The 21,790-nt window shown below is 38.7% G+C and overlaps 1 protein-coding gene across 7 annotated transcripts in view; it reads left to right on the top strand.

Annotated features, from left to right (window-relative positions):
* Positions 1-402: 402 nt before the first annotated feature.
* The window catches only part of BICRA (BRD4 interacting chromatin remodeling complex associated protein), a 67,734-nt gene continuing 46,346 nt past the window's right edge, over positions 403-21,790 (top strand). For 4 of the 7 annotated variants that reach the window (XM_068909832.1, XM_068909830.1, XM_068909834.1 and 1 more), the window contains exon 1: positions 403-643. Coding sequence is in view for 2 of the 7 variants with exons in the window: in XM_068909830.1 (XP_068765931.1) it covers positions 464-643 (180 nt within the window). In the remaining 5 variants the exon portion in view is untranslated. The remainder of the gene's footprint in view (positions 644-21,790) is intronic. The other 3 variants (XM_068909836.1, XM_068909837.1, XM_068909831.1) reach the window with 2 other exon arrangements.

Below are 21,790 nucleotides of genomic sequence, written 5' to 3'. Positions count from 1 at the left end.
AGCTGCAACAATGTAGCCTAGTGAAGGTTCTGCTGCCTTTTTTATTTTTTTTAATTCGGGGTTACTGAATTTGGGGACTTTTTTTTATTTTTCCCCCTCTTTAATCCCACCCGGAAAAGAAAGGCGCACGTCACTGCTCCTAGTCGCGACACGGTGCCTGACGCCGGCTCGTGCGAGGGAGCCGGGTGGCCGGCGGGGCGGCCGGGGCGCGGGGCGGCGCGGCCGGGCCGGGCCCCTGCGCAGCCGCCCGCGGCCCCTCGGCGCTGCTGGCCGCCGCCGCCGCTCGCTCGGCTGCGGGGCTGTTTTGAAAGCGAGGGGTGGGGCGTCGCGCATGCAAATGCTGCCAAAGGGGTGGGAGCAAACGGGGGCGGGGGGGGGAGATTTTTTTTATATGTACGTAGAGGTGTGAGTAAAGTGGGTTTTTTTTCTTTCTTTTTTTTTTTTAAATTTTTTTGGGTAATAAATGCAGTTGCAGCCGAGCTCCCCGCTTGGCGGCCGGCGGCCGGCTCCTCGGCGGCGCCGCGGCGATGCAATCAGGCAGTGCGCTGAACCTCTATGTGTCTGTGCCTGCTGGGGTCCTGCCTCCGGAGCCCGTGCGGGGATGTCTCGGAGACCCCGCGCTGACTGCTGCTCAAACATCACGGTGAGTTTGTTACAATGTAGCAATTTCTCTTTAAATCTCTTAACTCTCTCTACCTGCAACTCAGGGCTGTGACAGGGCGAAAAAAACTGGGGGGGAGGGGGGGGAAGGGAACCCTGCCCCCCCCTCCCAGGGTAGCATCCCTGCTCCCTTTCCATTGCTCCCCCAATCCAGTTCCCCCCCAAACAGCCTCCCGTTGCTGCGTCTGCAGGTCACGTCTACAGGATACAATGTAGCTTTATAAAATGATACATAACCTCCTGCGGCTCCGTGCGCGGGCGGCGCGGGGGGGAAAGAGGGGCGCCGGGAGCCCCATTCCCAGCTCCCCGCAGCCTTCTGGATCACCCTTCTCGTCCCCACCTCCTCCCGAGCGAAGGGGGTGGGGGCTGTGGAAAGGAAAGGGAAGGGGGGAAAAAAAAAAAAAGCTGTTAGTTTGCAGTGTTGGATGGTTATGACTTGGTATTGCTATCTCGGTTGAGGTTATGAAGCTATCGTCTGACTGTTCTCTTCCCCCCTCCCCCTTGTCCACTCCTTCGCCCAAGTAAAAGACAGGGATGCCCTCGGATGGATCTTGCGCTCGATTTGAAAATAGACGTTTTAGTGTAGAAGCAGAGCAGAAGGTTTTCAGTGTCAGGATTAAGAGCCTTGATCTTCGTGGTCACTGCTCTGCAAGGCATTGCAAACGGTGCACAGGGGTTTGACATAGTAGTGTAAAAGCAAGTCTGAAGCTCCATTGAGTAAAGAAGACCTGCCAGCGATGCCCTATCCTCCCCTAACTCCCCTCTTAGGACATTTCAAACTTGTATTCTGGCCTTGTTCTACAAACCAGAGTTTGTCTACTCAGCACTGATTTATTAAGGAAAAAATACTGTACAATGTGATGTTTTGCAGATAAAAGTAACTAAATGAATTTTGATATCAAATGGGTACCTTATTATTTCTTATAGTTCTGAAGTTTTTTCCTCAGTGCATTAAAAATACATTAGCTGAATAAACTACGGTTCATTGCTCTTCAAATTCTCTTGTAGTTTTCATTTGTATACCGCTTAGAGCTTAAAGTTTAAGTAGTGAAAATATTTTCGTAGTGTTTTGGTTTTTCCTTTTTTGCGTGAATGATTCTGGACTTGTGGTTATGTTTTTGTTTTTGGGTTTTTCAGTTTCTTTGGATATTCAATTATAGCACACCGGCTTGTATTTCATAATCTTTCTTCTTTTCACCCTTTTGTTCACTGTAGCTTTGTATATTCTGCTTGTTGTCAAATCTGATAAATCTCTGTTGGCATTTAATACAGTATCTGGATGCCTGTACGTGCTGTTTACCATTATAACTTTTTTGTTTCACTGAAGAGTGGTAGCTGAACTTGTGGAGTATATATTTGATCCACAGTAAAACTGAGTTTTTTTCCAAAGCAGTTCAAATATACTGGAACTGAATGTCTTCTATTGACTCTTCCCATGTGATTGATACAAATGGCTTTGGTCAAAGTCATGTACTACTTGTACTACTCTCAGATGGTCTTTCTATCAGTATCAGTGGTACTTATCAAAACTGCCTGTTTAGTGTCAAGTATACGAGGAAAGGTTTCTGGCTATCTTTTGATGAAGTGTGGCGATGCACTGATTCAGTTCTGTGGGGTCAGAATGGGTATTTAAAATAAGATGTCATTTTTGTGCTGTTTTCCCATCTATTGATGTCTGTATTGAAATTTTCTATTTACATTTCAAAACTAAAAATATTTTAATTGTGTTCAGTTTTTTGATTATTAGACTAGTTGTGCTGATATTTGATTCTTCTAGAATTAGAAAAACAGAGTAATAGGGATAGCTTTATTCTGTTTGTTATTTAGCATAATTTGTTCCTAACATCAGAATAATAGACAGGTGGGTGATTCCTTTTAAAATGCCTGGGTTACCAAGTAGTTCATAGTAACAAATTTATGTATTTTTGCAGATTACATCATTTAGTATCAAAATTCTACGGTAGCCTCTACCTTCTGTTCTAGGAGGTCTTGCTGAAACAGATCATTCAATTATAACTAAGACTAACGCAACTTTCTGAATTGATCACATACAGCAGCTTTGAATTGCTGTCTTTCTCTCCTTGGGTTCCTCCCCCTTTCCCTTTTTAAAGAAGTGGGGGGGGGGGGGTTTGAAAGGAGTGTTCTGGTTCCAAAAAAGAAGAGAGGACTTGATCATTCTTGGCTGCTATTTTCAGGGCTGTAGTTTAGGCACATGTGGCATTTGCATGAATGCTCCTTAGCAGCAATTGAGTTCCAGTCTTTTGCCAAATATTATTTTGCTGCTTTGCCATTTGGTGCCGATCCACTACTTTGTGCCAAGTGGGAGCTGAAAGTTCACTATTTTCTTTTTGTTTTGTTTTGTTCCAGAAGTAAATGTATTTCTTATAGTAGACAGGAATGGTTGGACAAATCAAACTTAATTGGAAACACTAAAGCATGATATTTTTGTTATTTTATTTGGATCAGAATTATCGTAGCATCCCCTGTCTTAAAGTCAAACATATTCTTTATTTCAGAGCATTAATATGTGAAATTTTAAATGATACGCTTGTTTGAGCTCTTCTCCTTTTCACCTCCCCATCCCCCACACATACACACCTTGTGAAATATCCCCTGAGTAAGAGTATGGAGGCGAAAAGTAAAGAAATTCTGCAGTAGATTTTCTTTACAGGGTTAGAAGGAAAAATTCAGCACATAGAGAACACTACTTGTACAAATTCACGTTTTTTCTTCTGAAATAGTGGTTCAGATATTAGGAGAGAAATCTAGTGATTTGAAAGTGTGTAACTTTATTTTCATCTTTCCCTTGAACAGTCTATTTATATGTGACCAAGAGCTTCCTTTCCATCATTTTAATAAAAAACAGAGGGAAAATCATCTATGAGTTCCATCATGTGTGAAAGAAATACTTCACACTAGAAACGTTTTGGACACAAATAAAGTAAACATCCTCTGTGCCTATGAGCTAAAGCCTCACTCCTGCAACCTTATGTTCACTGTGAGACTCCTCAGGTTTACTAGGAATCTCTATAGATGAAAAGGATTCACTTCTGCATATCATGTTGCAAGGAAACCCTAGATACTACCGCATCTTGTATGGATTTAATCCTTTACAGCATGCTTACATTTCTCATGAAATACATTAAGTCTTTTAAAGTTTTGAGTAAAAGCAGACTATTTCTCCAAGTCTAATAGGGGGGAAAAACATAATGATACCGTTTTTACATGGAGCTTTTGTGGAGACTTTATACCAGTTATCTTATGTAATGCACTTCCTATTGTGTGGACAAGATTGGATTTTCAAAGCACTTTCATTGCTAATTTTTCGGGGGGGGGGGGAGGGGGGGAATCCTTTGAAATTGTTTGTAGCTGGATGCAGGAGTTGCTTGGATCCAAGTGATTATTTGCTTCCTTTGGAGAGTGGAGTACTTATGTACACGCAAACTTTTTCTTTCCGCTTGGGTTTTCACAATGTGAAAAGGTCTCTTTGGAAAAGAGGATGTTTCAAAATGTGTTCTCAGAATTGTCACGTTAACAGAGTAGACTATTCAAAGTAGAATTTTAGATTAGCTAAATTTCATAGTGTAATAGAATGAATTTTTTTTTGACAGATTGCAATCACAGATGAGTTTTACTGCACTCTGACTTTTCACAGGTAGTTTGGTATGGAGCTTGATTATTTTTGTATAAACTAGTCAGCTTTGAGCCTGTATTCTTCCATAGACAATGCCTTTTTATTTTTGCATTTTAACAACCTTTTCCCACTGTCTCATCAAAATGGAGACATTCATGTCAAAACGCATGACATTAAAATACTACTATTAGCTTGTGACTGGCTTAGTATTCAGTCTATCAGTCCTGTCTCACCTGCATTTTTCCCTCTGACCATAAGCCTTTGGATACTAAAGCAGTACAGTTGGAAATTTGTCCCATAGTTTCCAGCACACCTTGAATTCATAGTAACTGGGGGAATACAGAAAGCAGATGGAAGGCTTTCAGAGGGGTGAGCCATGAGACATGACTGACTAATTGTAATGTGTCGGTTGAGTTTGCCCAGATTCCTTGTTTAATAGCACTAATGTTAAAAGTTAGCACAGGCAAAGAATACATGCTGCTTAGGCTCTTGACAAGGTTAACATAATTAACAAAGTTTGTGTTTACCTGCTTGAGAGAGAGGAGAAGGACTGGTTCTAATGTTATGTAACATGTGCCAAAATCTCCTAGTGTAAGAGGGACTTTAGTATCCGTATCATGAGAACCACCGCCATGCATCAGTAATCTTATTGGTATCAGTAGAGCAAGTGATTGCTATGGAGACTGAGCTATCGTTTCATCTCTTGAGGTGGTCCTTCCAGCCCAGGCCTGTTGGTTATGTGGTACAGGGAAAGCTTTTGTTCTTGTAGTGTGTCTTGTACCTGTTCTGTAAATAAACAGAGGACTTTGCTAGTTTGACAGCTCTGGATGCCACCTTTTGGCAATTCCACATGCAGAGAGGTACCAAATGCTAGTACTTCTTTAGAATTTCCCCTTTTTCTGCATTTTTTTTTTCTTTGCAGAGAGTTCATTTCACTGAGTAATCAGAGAATTACATTTGTATTCTGATACAGAGTCTAAGGACAATCTTCATATAGCAGCTGCATTAGGAACAGTTTCTTTTCATATTAAATCATAAAAGAAGTGACTCTAGGAACAAATTTTTCCTTCACCTATTTGCACATGGCTGCCACTAAAATGAACAGATGTCTTACCCGTGTTAATTTGAAGATAGTTTGGCCCACAAATATACAGGCTTCACGGAAGGTGCTGTGGTACCGAGGCAAACACGTTGGCCTTTGCTGCAGTGTTGTTAGGTCTTTTAGCGTCAGCCAGCAATCCATGTAGAAGTTGTATTTCTTTTCCTTTCCTTGGGAAATACTTGATTTCATCTGTTAGTTGCAAATTATCTATGGTGTCTGTTCAGGCTCAGAACTGTTGTCTTTTTAACTTAAGATTGTATCCTGTCTCAGAACTGGAGAGCTTGTACCTGTTTAGTACTCTACATACGTAGCTTTCTGTGGGGACATAGAGACATGTGGAGCGTATGGTAGCTGAAGTATTGAAGGGCTGTCTCTTCAAAGAAATAAACAACAATTTTAATACACTAAATAGAGGTACGAATAGCTTTACTTGATACAGAATAAGGCTCATCTGTAAATAATATTGGTCATCACTGTAACTTCAGTCAAGAATGTGAAGCGTGGACTTGGAAGGGAGGAATATCTGTGTCTCGGCTCTATCTAGACCCAAACTAGATATTGAATTATACGCTGTCTCTAAGAACAATCCTGCCTATATAGTGCCTTACAGGTGGAAATGAGGATCTTATACAGTCAGTACTTCTATTGCCACAGCTTAGGCAGAGAGCGGTGACCTGGGCAGTGTCTTCCAGTAGCCTCTGCTGGCCTGCCTCTTTCTGCTTCGTAGAAGGAAAGGGCGTAAGGGAATGTCTGTGCAGTATGCAGTGCTGTCTGCGAAAACATTCCTGTTCTCGCAGTTAACCTAAGTGAGAGCTTCAGTTCCCACCTACTTGGACTTTCAGTTACCTAGACTGCCTTCTGACTCGGACACCTAACAGCACCTAACAGACATGCAGAAACCCTGACTGTCTGCATTATACTGGGACCCCAAAAAGTCCCAAATATCCAGTTTTATTTATCCTATTGGAAAAGAAGCGAAAGCGGTGACCCAGAACTTCATAATCATGACTGGATTTTTATATGTAATACAGAGTTGTTAGGATATGTTGTGGGTCTCCGTTGTGGTATTTGTCTTGAATATACCTAATTAATAGCTGAAATATTCCAGAATCCTCAAATAGAACAGCCAAAGCTACAATTTACCAGAGTTGTCTGGCATGCCTGGAACTGTTTTTGGTGCATTTGTGCAAATAGGAACCTTGTCTTCCTCTGCCTGGGCTCTATTCTCCTGCTGCCTGCTGACTACCTACTGGACAAGGACTTGACAAAGCTTGAAAAATCATCTGTACCTATTCCGCCTAGGCCTAGGCTTGTTAGTCAGGGTGAAGGATACCTTTGCCGTTCCTTGCTCTCCCTGCAGCTATATTTCCTGTGCAGCGTATATAAAATGTGTGTACCAGAGTTTAACAACAATACTGGCTACAGGTGAATATGAAATAAAAAGGACTGCCTCTGTTCAGGGCAGCTTTATCCCTCTGTGAACTTTCTGGCTGCTGCAAGAAAATGTTGTTCCTTGTAGCCTTCTCTGGTTGTGCCCCCTCTGGCTGTTACTTCTTGCCTTCTCCAGCAGCAGCTGAATGAAATTGACCTGATTCTTGTCATTTTCATTGCTGTCCAGAGAGAACTGAAAATCAGCCATGAAAACAAGACTCTCACGCAGCTAATGGGAGCCGCAGCGGAGGCTGTAGAACTGGCTGACTGCAGAAGGAGGGCAAAAATACTTTAGTTTACATTCAGTGCATGTTTGAAAGTTGTTTCTGCTACCATAAGTAGTTGAAACATTCATTGTGGTTTTGGAGAAAAGGTCATAGATCTGCACATGATGATGCATTCACCTGGAAAAAGCTTTTTTGCTAATTTCAGACAACTGGATTTCTCAAGTGCTTTCTCAGGAGAACAATATGAAATTGCTGAACAACTTAACCTGTTAAAAATGATTTTGTCTCAGTTGTCATTAAAAATAGTTGTCATGAATAATAGTTGTCGTGGAAGGCTTTTCAGTCAGCTGCTTGGAAGGGGGTGTTACAAGTTCAGACGTGTTTCCTGGTAGGACAGTCTTTGTATTTCTCCTTTTTTCTCCTCCTTCCTTCTGAAACTGCCCCCCCCCCCCCAACCCGCATTCATATTAATTGGCCTGGTTTTGCGCATCTGCTCTAGGAGGCATGGGACTCATAAATCTTTGTTGTGGTAGAGGCATTCCCTCCAGGTCAGGGCTAGTGTATAGTGATGGGGAAAACCTGTGTTTTATGCCTGTATCTGATTTACCTATTCTGTAAATCAAGGTCATAAGTCTCCAAGGGCTGTCACACCTTTCACTAGTATAAAATTATCTTTAACAATGTATTAGGTAACAAAAAGATAAATAATATCTGTAAATTTGAACCAAAAGACAGGCCAAAACAAACAACAACCTCAAGGCTGCTTATTGTCTAGGTAAATCAGGAGTAGTGTTTCCAGATCTGGAAATAACGTTTCTCCTTTCATACGGCAAGTGCAGGGGAATTCAACGCTTGCTTGTGCTCTTTTTCCCCTGATCCTTCCCTCCACCCCCCCAAGTTTCCCCCCCTCCTTCCCCGAAAAGGGAACACTTTGCCTCCCATTGTATTCCTCCTCCTCCTGCTGTGGTTGAGGGAATGTGAGTCTGGAAATGATTTCAAGCAAAATGTTACAAGTAAATACTGTGTGTTGGGGGAGGGGAAGGAAGGGCGAAGAGAGACAGAGGGCAGTCAGGCACGGAGTCCCCATTGTGAAAAGGAAGGTTCCCTGACCTAGAAATGAGACGTTTCCAGTCACCACCTAGAGACAGGGTAACACTGCTAGGGCAGAACTGGCAATCCTTTCAGATAGCATTATTTCATCTCCTCGTGTGTGTGTGTTTTGTTTTAAAGGGGCAAGCTATCATATGCGTAAAAACGGATTGATCATGAATGAGTTATGTTGATACTAAATGTGAGGAAAATTGGCTCTGGTATTTTTAATTTTTTGGAGTGCTAGTTAACCTAGGAAGTGTACTCAGAAATATTTCTGCTTGAACATCTTGCTTTCTGCTCAATGTGGGGGTTTATTATTAAAGATGCTCCCATAGAAATATCAAATTTCATTCTTGAATACCCCTCACCTTAAGCTGTCATTCTGTTTGTGACTTGAACAAGATTAAGAACCAAAGTCTGAGTTTTCTTCCTGTTTCTACCACTTACTAAATGCTCCTGCTGGGGAAGTAATGTGTGTCTCTTGGATTTCCTATCTGTAAAAATGATTAAAACTTCAGGTATACAATTAAGAATCAGCTATCTGTTTTTAGAGTGATTTCTAAGGGAATAGGAATACAAATTGCTTGTTTATAAGTCTTTTTTTTTTATTTTTCTGTTCAAGATTCTTTACTAGAAGAGTCTGGAAAATCTGTTTCCTTCCCCATGTAATCCTTGTAGCTTAAAAAAGAAGGAATCTCAGTATGAGGGTACATGGACTTTGGCTTCCTCTAGGAGTAAATGCTACAAATTATTGCCGGGGTGGGGGGCAGTCCTGCTATTGAGCATAACTTCGTATTTTGTCCCTGTTGAATCAAGTGTGTTGTAGGCACCATGCTTCTGTTTCTACTGACATGAAGAATTGGGAATTGAACAGAAACTTTTTGAACCTTGCTAGATTACTTTTGTGATTTTTGTCTTATTTGTGTTTATAATCATCACGTATAAGTGCCCTAAAAACATTCAAAGCGTGATGTATGAAGGTCAGGTTGATGTATGCTTCTTGACCTATCCTGTCAGTGTACGTCAGTGTATTACCAAATGCTGATATCATCACGGTAAACGTATAGACTGTCGTTTATGTGGAAGGGGAGGAGAGTATTTGAAAGCTAATTGTAATGGAGAAATCTTAACAAACTCTCTTTAAGGAATGTATAGTGCAGCAAAGGACAAGTGTCTCTAGAATTTCTTATGAGAATATTTAATGTAAAAAAAAAAAAAATGTAACCTTAGTCACCTCAAATTTTATTTGTTTACTGGAGATTCGTGGGATTGGAACTCCTGGAGTCTATTCAAAAATGCAATAGTTACCCCTTATGTAACAAAAGATGAGGGGGTTTTCTTGTCTATTTTCAGTGAAGCTTAAGGAAATTAGGCATTCTGATTTCAGTGGAAGTTGGAAACCAAAATTCCTTGTGGCTGGAATTTTAAAAGTACTGTAATCTCTAAGATGGGTATAATATTACAGATGTAATTCACAACATAGGAGGAATTCGAGTCTAATTTACAGCAAAATGCCACAGGCTCTTTAATGCTTTATATTTCCATGATATTTTTCATTTAATGCAATCACTTTTAAAATTTGCTCCTAACTGTTATAGATTATAGGAAAATGATGACAGGCAAAGACAATGTGGTGGGGTTTCTTAATTGTATTCCTAGTTTTAAATTTCAAGATAGTCAGCAGGAATATAATGTTTTGTTTATAAATCAATACATCCAAAAAATTGCAGTTTAGTATCAACTGCCATACACTTTAACAGAAGCACTAAAGTTATCAGCACAATTACACTCTTAGTGTATTTTGGAAATTATTACTGAATACTTTTTTCTTTTTTCTTTTTTTTTCTAAATGAACAGCAGAAAAAAGTTATTTAGTATCTGTGGCCAAAGTGTATTTGAAAACTGAAGATGCTCTATGGGGAACTAATTTATGCACCCCTTTTATGAGAACTACTTTTTAATATTTAGGGCGACATACATTACAGAGGACAGATTAGGCCAATTAATTTTAGAAGATATGCAAAGACATGGTCCAATTCTGGTGAATTTTAAGTATCCTTCTTTGTCCTTTATATCTTGTAGAATTAGATGCTCTGTATGTTTGAACTCTAGTCGTTATTACAATAGCTGCTGCTTTTACTTACAGGTAAACTTAGGGGGTGTGTGTGTGTGTGTTTGTTTTAACAGGGAATTCCTATCAGTTTGTAACCTAAGAATTGAAAATGAGCATGTTTCCAGGCCCTATTCCCTGTCCCCTAACAGGGGAAGGTTAAAGTTCTCATAGAAAGAGACTGGCCTGCAAATATCTTAAAACAGTACAGGTTGCTTTTTGAAGGAAGGTAGCTGTTGCCGTCCAAAACAATGAAGCAGCATGGTGAAGACTATCAGATGCATTTTGAAATCTAGAAAAGAAATGTTGCAGTAGAAAATGAGCAAAGATGACAATCTAGTAATTGATTTAAAAACTTAGCCATCCCTTGCTCGCCCCATGGCTTTGAGGTGTTAAGGTAACTTAAGCGTGCCATATGGAAAACGATGTATCAATAATACTGCGTATATTATGAGTGCTGGCGCTACTTGCTCGCCATTTCTTTTCTCATTTCCAAACGAGTCATAACTGGCAGCAAGTCTAATCCATTCACCATGTACTTCCCATAACCTTTCTGAAAGTGATCAAATATGTTCATGTTCAGATAACACCGCAAAGCTTCTTTATTGCTCTGAACTTTTAGTAAACAGAGGATGTGCTGAAAGTTGGCTGGAAGATGGTTGGAACAGGATCACTTTTGGTGTTAGTTGCCATTCTTCAATTTATTCCTGTTCTGTTTTTACTCTGTATTTAAATACTTGAGAGAAAAACAACACATGCATGTGTCCATTTTTTAACCTGCTTATTTTCCATTATTACTTGAAAGAAAACATTTAAATATGTCTTGCCTGGTTTAATGGCATGACAGTACTGTTGAGAGCTACAGTGTGGGAGTTTGGAGGAGGGAGATTTGGCTTCTGTTAAGGGGGTCAGTTCTACATCCCACCAGCCTTGTATCCATGACAGCATACTGCATCCTTGGCATCAGTACTCACAGCCTAAATAATTTACTCACACCTCTTACAAATAGAAATTAATGTCAAGAGGAGATAACATCCTATTATGCTGTCTCAGCTATGAGAATTTTTAAGAATTTCAAAATCCAGGAATGCTTGATTTCAAGTATTAGTTTTGATACTGTTCAAAGAACACAGATGATCAACAGAGGCACTCGAGTAGCTAGATTTCTGATTACTGATTGAATTTTATGTTGTCTTTTAAAACTTGCTCCTTAATGCTTAAGAGTTAGTCAAATTGACCCATTGTTGTTAAAAGCCGTAAGTTTACTGGTTGTGGGATTTTTTTGCAATAATCCTTCTTTATTTTTTCCTTTACGGTGTGACAGCATAAAGCAATTACGTTCTATATCTCATCTCATATGCATAATTGGCACAGAGTTGCTATAAACAAGAGGTTAGTAAAACAAAGTACTCATTTTGTATTGCATGGTGCCTTGTCAGAGTGGGGTCTCTGCAAATTCACAACTGCCCTCATGGTAATGCAAAGAAGGGTTCATCAGAAGAGGAAGAGCGAGATAGTATGGAAAAACAAAGGAAAGACGTGTTGTGAGAATGTGGCACAGTGAGGTCCGGTGTAGGTCTAAATCCTACCATAAGAGGGTGGTAGTAGTGGACTGCAGAATATGAAAAACTTAACTTGGTTTTGCTTTTTTTAATTGGGAAATTTAATATATTTCTCTGCACTAAGTAGTAGTGATGATAAGACTCTAAAGCTGGAGACATGTACTAGAACTGCAGTTTCAAACAGTGGGTTTTGTTTACATTGAAGGTCAAAATAGTGTTTTAATTATATCTTCAGAGGCTGTGGAAACAGTGTAGAGCCATAATTATGATGATTGTGCTAGGATGTGAATTGGACCTTGTTCGGTATTTCCCTTATTACTTCAAGCTGCTCATTAGACATTGTTTGAAATTGTTTTGGAGACATAGTTTTCACTACTTGAGGGGACTTTAATTTATAACTTTATCCTCTAATATGGTGATAGTTGCCATGTAATTATGATCAGAGAAGGATTATGGAATTGACTGGATCATGTCAGTTGAAGACTTCTGCCAAATCATGAAAACAAAATGCTCTGGATTAAGAAATTGTTTGAGAGGAGCAAAATGTGTGAATAGTGATTGAAGTTTATCTGTTCAAAATAGATACTTGTAGTTGGTATGTACAGAATCTGGTCTGTTTCCTTTTTTTAAGTATCTACTAGAAAAGCACATGCAATTTTGTTTATATTTCAAATATTTATTAGTATCATGCAAATAAAACATGTATGTTCAATATTTGTTGTGAGGTTTTGTTTGCTTAGAAACATGAGCACCGGATGGATTTCTGGAGGAATCCTTTTCTTAAATCCTGTCCACTGCAAAAAATGTAGTGAAAGCAGCTGGGAAAGGACATGGCATTCCTGCAGGTCCTTTGGCAGAGCATGCATTGAAATGGAGATTTCCTTGATTCCCCGCAGGATTCTTGCAGACTCTGCAAATCCCTCAATGCAGGCCCTACAGGGAAATTATAATTTTCAGCTTTCTTCACTGTAAGATGCTTTGTTGTTGTGAGGTTTGCCCTTCTCACCCCCCCCCCAATCTTCTTTTGCATAATAGATAAAACTGTTGTGATGTTGGAAAAGAGGATGATACCAGAGAAATAGGGGGTATATCCTTTTTTCCTACACATCCTTTTATTTCCTATTGTTGCTAATAGGATTTATGAATGTGCATTGAGTTGTCACAGAAAATTACTACATGTTTTAATTTTTCCCCCTCTGGAGTATAAGCTATGTGTCTTGAACTTCTGGGCGTTTTTCAGATTTCAGTTAATGGTGATGTAAAGATAGACAGGGCTTCAGAGAGAACAGGAATTGTGTCAGAAGAGGCCTCGATGACGGTAACTGAGCCCATCATAGAATTTGTAGTAGCTTTTTATAATTGCAGCAGCAGTGTATTACCTATGTAATGTTGGTATTGTAATTTGCTTCCATACTGGAGTTTATCAAGATAAAAAAATGAAAATTTCTTCATTTCAGTAAAGTTCTGAGTATATCATCCCTCAGCAAAAGGAATTGTTAAAAATGAATGGTAATTATTGTGGAGGTTTTCCAAGGGTCACAAGGATAATTTGGCCATTGAAACTAGAGACAAACAAAACCTTACAAAATAACAGAACAGATTCTGGGAATGAAAAACTTGAGCAGGCTCTCTCAGTTGTAGAGGGTAACTTTCCCAGTTGCTTTCAGTTGCTGTTCTCTCAGGAGGTTAGTGATAAATTAACTATTGATGCTGTGAAAAAGAGTACTAAGGAAATATTTTTGTGCTTCCCTCACTGCCTTTGTTTCATTTAAATTTGCTTGCAAGTGTTTTTGGGTATCCTTTGCGCTCTGCTCCCTGATACTTGTACAATTCTGTTTTCCTCATTCAAAAACTCATGTTTTTAAAGCCTTGTTGATGCTCTTAGCAGACCCCAGTCTTCAGTAACTTCTTGCATGTTTTTATCAATGACCTCAGTAAAAGGAAGCCTGAGAAAATTGAAGGAATAAAAGTAAACTTTAATAAAACCTAAAAACCAAAAAGAAAACACTTAATTGGTGTTGGGGATATAAACTGTGTACTAGATGTAATATGATCTTATTCTGTGGTAAGAGCATAAAACATGAAGAGAATGAAAAGGATTCTGTCTAGCAGGAAAAAGTATTTGGCCATTACGAGTAAAATTTTCTAATGTGACTGTGTGACATAAGTAACTTCTGAAAATTATATTTCTCAGAACAGGCAAATCCCATTGAAAGTAATTTCCGAGACTAAGTCTTGTACACATATTCTAAAATAGTATTTGTTTTGTTTTAAGAGTATAGGTGGTGGTGGGGAAAAAATAAGTGGCATGGTGACTACATGTTAACAGAATAATCACAGAGGAGACCGAGACTACAAGTAACTAATAAAAGCTCGCGTACTGCGTGCTTACAACTTGAAAGATATGATTCATGCTATGGAGAGGAGGAGTGGGTTTTGGTCACAATTAAGGGACATGAGTGGCTGTTTTTTCAGCTGGACTGTGTATTTTCTGCAAATGAGTATTAATCTGCTAGTTGAAGCAGTAGAAAATGATGACTTGTAAAGTAGTACTTTGTGGTGTCTCGCCTCTCTTGGCTATCAGCAGGTACTCTCTTGACCACCACATTTTTGTGAACTGCTGTGCTAGCTGAAAACATTGGCTGTCTGGCTGTTTGATTATCTGGTGATGTCCCTGGGTAATGATATCAAGGTAGCTCTGTTTCTCATCATAATGGTGCATTTCATTGAGTTGCACTGCAGTTCATTCTTCATAGCCCTGCAGTTTGCAAGGTCGTTAATGGCTGTGTAAATGAGATGTAAATACTGCCATTTCATATATTTCATTTTAATATCGTTTACACTTTGACCTGGTGTAAAAGACTGCACGAAGTTCAAGACAATGGAGGATTGGCGCCTATTGTGATTTTTGCACTTCCTCGTTCATTTTCTGGTTCTACGTATCCCTTGTGCTCTGCAGCCCTCTCCCCACGAGTATAACTGGCATTGGCGTTGCTGCAAAGGGAATGAGTTTCAAGAGAACTTAATCATTGACTCATTTCAGAATGCTTGAGGAGAAACAAGTATGCTCGTGCTTGCCAAACTTGGAACTTCAGCTCCAGTGAAGTTTGCTGAAAACCATTGGCAGTTCATACCAAATGTTACAAAGAATTTTACAAAAATGTTTCCTTATTTTAAGTTATTTGTTTTTGAGTTGGGACTTATCCTGAGAATGTTGACAAGATACAGAAATGTTTTTTTAGACTAAAATGGACTGAAATATAAAAACATTCTAGAGTTAATATATGTGTATTTATAGCTCTCGGTGCCTCAGCCTTCCACTGTATTGCCCTGGGTAGGGGGGAAAGTGCAGACAGGCTATGAGCAGCGTAGCACTTTGCCAGGAAAATCTCACTTCCCATCCTCCTCCTGCAACAGCTGGACTCCTTGTAATAAATATTAATTTAAACAAAACTGACTGGTTTGTACAGTCATTCTGACTATAACTTTCTTCTATCTAAATGTAATGCAGTATATGCAGAGATTTGCTAGATCTCTGTTAAAACGTGAATATTTTCACTGATGTTACTGAAATTCCTGTTTAAAGGTTGTAATAACTGTCAAAGAACCAGGAGTAAGCCACGTGAAATAACTTTTTTAGCTTCAGCTGCCAATGGGCACGTGAGCTTTTTGGTATATATCATTGTGATATTGCTAGTGTCAATAAATTAGTCTGTCTATTGTCTGAAAGCAGAGATGAAACGTGGTGAAGCTAAATTTTTCCAGACGTGAAAGCGTTTCTGCTTTAACATTTAGAACATTGTATCCGGTACTGTGCTCTTTAAAATATCGTAAGTTGTTGGGGGTGAGGGATGGGTTTGTTTGTTTTAAGTGAAACGGCAGAATTGTGGATGTGGCAGCATGCTTCCAGCCCAAGGCTTGCATCTCAAGTGAAGATGCAAGTCCCGACTGCTCTAAAGGAAAGTTGGGGCGGGTAGGATCCTTCTGTAGCCTCCAGTAAGCCCATAGGCCGGTCCAGGCCAACTGGGATCCTTAGTTACAAGCTTCACAAAAGGTCTTTTTTTGTTTCAGCTACTGGTGAGGCTGTAAAGGAAGAAGAAAGGAAAAGTTCTTCTGTTAGATAGTGTGCTAATTTTTGGCTCAGAAAGCAAGGAGGAAAACAGTTTTCCAGTTATTTTGTAAACCATTTTCAACCACAGCTATAAAATTGTTTGAACAAAATGATGCACTGCTCTGATTTTTAAATGATCTTGTCTGAATGCCAACGAAACAGACACAGAGGTGGTTCCACTGTTGGTGTTTACTACTGTTTGGTCATGCAATGTCCGCTTAACAGTACGGAATGTGGTGTTTTCCTTCGTTACAATAGCCGTAGCTAAACGGGGTCAGGAAATAGTCTAAAACATAAATGGTGGCAAGTAGAAAAGTATAATGCTATAAAACTTGATTTCTATGTACGATGCACTTGTTTTCTATGATAATCGCTTGCTTAGCTGAAAAGTATGGTGTGGTTCTCTATCAGTAAATAGGAATGGGTTCCAGTATGATCGTATATGAATTTGTGATGTATGATATTAGTACAGTTTCCTAATGATATGGTCAAACTGCAGATCTGTCGCATGTACTTGGTGGTTCTTTCATGGTTTGTAGCGGACTTATGTGGTTAGCTGTTGTTTACATTTACCTTTGCAATGCCATTTATGCTTACTGTTTAAAAATTCCTATTTCTGATTAGTAGAATGAGACGTTTTTTGTCATAAATACCATGAACTAAATTGCTCTTGGGCTTGGAAACATGTTTCCCTTAAGTCTTGCAAAATTAATTTGTGGCTTGAAGCCAGTTACTACTCTTGTATTTTAGTGCCAACCCCAGTGTTTTTACCTGTGTATGGAAACATCTAAAGCTAGCGGCCTGCAGTATAATTCAAGAATAGAGGTTCCTTGCGTATCTGAGGTGTCTTCAACTGCTCAGATTTCCAGAGAATTTTTTTAAAAATCCTAGTGTAATATGAAATATATTCTCATCACTATCTCTAATTACAAAGAGGAGCTAAATCACGGAGGAATAATGATTGTAGTGTTTTAAATATGATAAAACAAAGAATAATTAACAATTAAATAGTAGACTGCAGATTGGACTCCAAAGGGCTTGTGTTTCCGTTATCAAATTCAAATTGTGTCCTTTAACTGCTAGCTATTGCCTCCCTTGGGTACAGGGCAGTATTTGATTCTACTGAGTAAGATTCTTCCTGAGTAAGGTTCTACTGGCGATTTTTCCACTTGTAGCTCTGCACCTTGTGCTGTCATTTATACAAGACAGCACCAAAGAGTGTATGGCACAGCAGCAGAATTTTAGATTTGTAATACAGATCGTTTGATTAAATAACTACTGCTTTTTTTCCTTTAAGTAAAATTAGGATAAGTTGAGTAAAACGATAACAAAGAACCATCTTAAGGGATCTCTTCATATGGTCTGATCATGTCAGGGGAATATATTGCGTCTGCTTCATAAATAGCAAATCCAATTTTCCTTCACTGGCTTTATACGTGTAACTACGTTCATGTGTGATTCTTTTGAGAAGACAAATCCAGGAACTCTGAAGTGTCAGCAACTACTATATTGTGGGTAGAAGAAGAAATAATAACTTAAATGAAGGTATTAGCTGGAGAAGCCCCTCACAAGCTGAAAGAATAATTAATTATTAGTTTTTATAGTTATATTGGAATTCAGTTCTGGATTTGGATAAAGGGATTATGAAGGCCATAATGAATGAGGTTTTCTGTGATTAAAAACAATGAAAAGTTCTAAAGTTATCCCCCTCTCCCCTCACTATCTTCGTATTTTTAATTAGAAAGAAAAACAGTAATGCCAGTTAAGTGAAGTTTGGCTGGCTTTCTCTCTCCCCCCCTCCCCGTGCTGGTGCTCCTGCTTTATATTTCTTCTTTACATCAAGAAGGAGCAGAGCTCCTTTACAAACTTGAAAGATGTACATGCAACTTGCTGATGCGATGACTCAGTAGTAATCATTGTTACTGATAGTATCTGCCTAAAAATACACAGTAGTTTGGTGCGCTTGCTACAAAAGCGTGGTATTCAATAATATATACAAGGAAATCTTAAAGGGTACACATTTTGACTGTTGGCCATGTTAAACAATTTCAAGAGAAAAGTGGATATGCAGACTAGAAGACCTGAAGAAGTAACATATCCTCCAACAAAAGTCTTTTTTCCCCCTTGTCATCCAGGAAAAAGTTGTCCTGGCTTGTCCTCTCGGAAGGAAGATGAAGACAGTGAGGCAGAGAGACCAGGGAATTGTGAGGATATGGTTAGGACATAGCTTGTTAGACTGAAAGTGAAACTCGCACTTTCAATTTTCTTCATACTAAAGGAAGTGACCTTACAACTGAAAGTCAAGGTTAGTCCCTTTTTTTTTTTTTTTTTTTTAAAAGCCACCAAACCCCAAAAGTTTGGACAGGTACTAAGAGGAAATTACATCTTTAAAACAACAAGGGTTCTTTTCTTTCTTGCTTGCACACAACGAAGTGGAAGTGTTAACCTCTATTCCCTTTTCTGGTGACCTTGATCTACAGATTCTTCTCTATCCTCTGGTGTCATCTTTTTTAGAGATGAAAACCTAGTAGACTTGATAAAAGATGGTTACTTTTTACTGACAAGACCTTGTCAAGACAATCTGGGCATTAAAGGTGCTGCTCGCATGTGCTGCGGGAGAAGGTAAAGCTGCTTGTAATCTCTTTGACTTGAAGTATTTTTCTCTCTCTCCTTTTTAAGAGTACACCAGCATGTAAAGTTAGGTATTTTCCTTTCAGAATTGCATCAGTTACGTTTATGTTACCAAAAGGCTTTTCCTTACGTCATGTTACCATTCCCAGACTCACAAATGTGTGGTGTGTGTAAGATCTAAAAATAGACTAACATCAAGTGTTACCGTATAATAAAATCAAGTCAGAACTACTGTTGGCAAGAAGCATCCCCTGCTTAGAACAGAGTGAGGGATCCACAAAAGACATTGCAGCTCAGCTTCTGATATTGTTACAGTCGGTTCAGCATGCAGAACACAGCTGTTACTGAAACATTTAAACATAGCTTTTGCCAAAAATATGTTCTTCTGTGTTCTAATAAACAAAATGGGGAAAAATGGCATCCAATGTAAAAGCAAAATGGGGCTTTAAAACATTTTTATGCATTAGAAAGTTATGCTTATCAATTTTTGACTGACTTTTCAAAGGGTTAGTTCTTTTCCACGTTAGCAGACATCATATTGTGAAGAGCAGCAATTTCTTGCAGTTTTTTTTTTCCCTGTGTATTTGGTTAATTCCTGAGATAATGGAATTTTTAATATAGAAGGTTAAAATTAATGTGGGATGATACTGAAAGCAACATTTTTTTTCTGTCACTTTACAGTACTTTATTAAGCCCTTGTAAAGGGAAAGAAAAATGCTTTACTAAACGTAGAGGGCTTTTTTAAAATACTTTAGGGAAGGTGTCGCACGTTTTACCAGATCCCCATTTTTAAATTACCTACAAAGTGTGAGTAAGTACAGTTGTAACTGAGTACGTGCTAGTAGTATCCCAAATCCTCCAGGGATGATATCAGAAATGTTTTGATTGTGGTGTTAAAATGGGATTAAATGCTTAAAATACCGTAAGGGGAAAAGAATCGCAGCAGGGTTAATCTTTACAACCATGTATTTTAAAAGAAATTACGAAAAATTAACTAAATTTTAAAAGAACTTTTCTGAGTAGTTCAATCCAGTAACAAAAAGTAGTTTGTCTCTAAAAATAAAAATGTTTCCCAAGCTTTTTCCAAATGGGTGAAATATAGAAGTAGGTGGCAAGAATCACCTTTTTTCTTAATTTCTTATGAACATGTCTTCGGAAACTGTAACTTTCCTCCTTACAAGCCCTGTTCATACAAGCCTGAGTTGCTACTCAGTGTATGTAGGCATAAGCACTTGTTTATCTTAATATTGCAATTCTCGGATCATAGCCCTGCTAACACTTCTGTATCGGAGGGTATTTCAGCGTTTTCTGTGGACGTTCTTCTGGTTTCCAAAGAAACTGATTTAAATTGAGGCTGGATTCTCTTAGGAGTGAGTGGTGAGGTGAGAGAGAGGTATTTAATATGTTAGGTTTAAACTTCTTTGACTGTGCTTTCTTGTGTATAATACTTTCCATTTCATCCTGCAGCTTCTGTGTTTTATAAGATCTCCTATACTTATGATTCTTCCCTGAAAGAAGATTTGGACTTAGGGTAGCACTCCTTATGAAGTGCTATTTCTACATTCATGGATACTAGATCTAGGCCCTGTCAGATCACTTGGTGTAGTGCAAAGTTGATCCCTATCAGGTATGAGCCTGTGATTGCATTTTTATAGAATTGGCTAGAGCACACAATACACTGCTTGTACTGTCTTTATTCTGGCTGCAGGAAGACAGGTGACACTTGCCTGGGTGCAAAGGTAGAGCATTAAAGATAGCAAATACCTGACCTACCATAACAGCTGCCAAGGCGGTGTTGCATCTAATGTGAATTTTAGAGAAATTGAACCAAGACAGTGAGCTTGTGGTGGTTCCATTGTTTACACTGAATGTCTGTGGTGTTTCCGTTTGGCACTGGGTATCCTGAAACTGGATTAATTTACTGTGTCATGGAGCCATAGCTCTAATACAGCTTGGCTTACCTCTGAATTTGTAGAAGTGCTTAAATTCTTTGATTGTACATTCAAATGAACTGTCTTAAATTACTGCATAAAGTTTTGATGATAATTTTCCAACATAAAAGATAAATTACATTAAAAAAATCAGAACAATAAATGCATTTATTGAAGGGCCGTGATGGTCCAATTGCATGAAATATTTGGGAGATCTAAAAAGCTCTATTTACAATGAATTGAAAACTCTTGACTTTAAAAATGGTTTCTGTACTTGGCCTATTGCCTCTTGTGATTAGGCCTAAGGTATGAATTTACCAGCTGAAATTTTCTTGGTTGCAGATTTCAATGTATGTGTAAAATGAAAAATAAAAACAATAAGATTTTTAATCAAGAATCTATCATTCTGCTGTATCTTCACTCATAATTCTTAGATCTGTTTTGAGAGAGGTCTATTCTGATCTAGAATGCTGTTTCAGGCTTCTAAGACTTACTTTAAAAAAAAAAAGTAAAGAGTAAACAGAGGATATTAACTTCAGTCTTGGCTCTGTTCCTTGATTTATACGATTTTAAGTTGAATCCTTCTAAAAAATGGTGTATGCTTTATGCTAAGCTTGCAAGAATATGAACTTGCATAGTTCTCTTATTATGAGTCTTTTCTAAGTGATCCCAATAGTGGTTATAGGTGCTAATGGAGAGAAAAATTTGCTGAATAATCAGGCATTCCAGATTAGGTTCACTGTCAGTTTTAGGCCTGCAAACATGAATGCTGTCCTCTTTAGCCTTTTAATTGAGGTGAGAAATAACTTTTTTTCTGTACTTTTCCTTCCAAATGAAAAATCAGAGCATAGAACTCCCAATAGACATGAATATCTGAAAGAAATAATCAGTGCTTTAAGTGAATCCCACTGGTAGTGTTAGAAGGATTTGATTGGTTTTGTTTTCTCAAGTCAAGGCATGTTAAGGTGTGTTTTATCATGTCAGGGAAACTTTTGTGTTTCTGTTGCAGGAGGGAGTTATATTCATGGCAGGCAGGGCCATAAGGCCACAGTTTATTTTTGGCTTTGCTTGAAATAGCAATGTCAGATTGGTGACTTCCTGGGTTTTGAAAGAGTGTGCATTTATGAAAATATTTGGAACATATATGACAATCTTCAAGCACGTAAAGCAGCACTGTAGTATTTTATATGTGCAGATATGTTGGTATGCATGTAATGGCATTAAAGAAACAGGCTAGTCTAAGATAATTTGGTTAAGGATGTTCATCGTTAGATTTTGATGTATTCACAAACTGCTATA

Source organism: Struthio camelus, chromosome 16, assembly GCF_040807025.1.
Source record: "Struthio camelus isolate bStrCam1 chromosome 16, bStrCam1.hap1, whole genome shotgun sequence".
NCBI lineage: Eukaryota > Metazoa > Chordata > Aves > Struthioniformes > Struthionidae > Struthio > Struthio camelus.
This window is presented reverse-complemented; position numbering and strand designations above follow the sequence as displayed.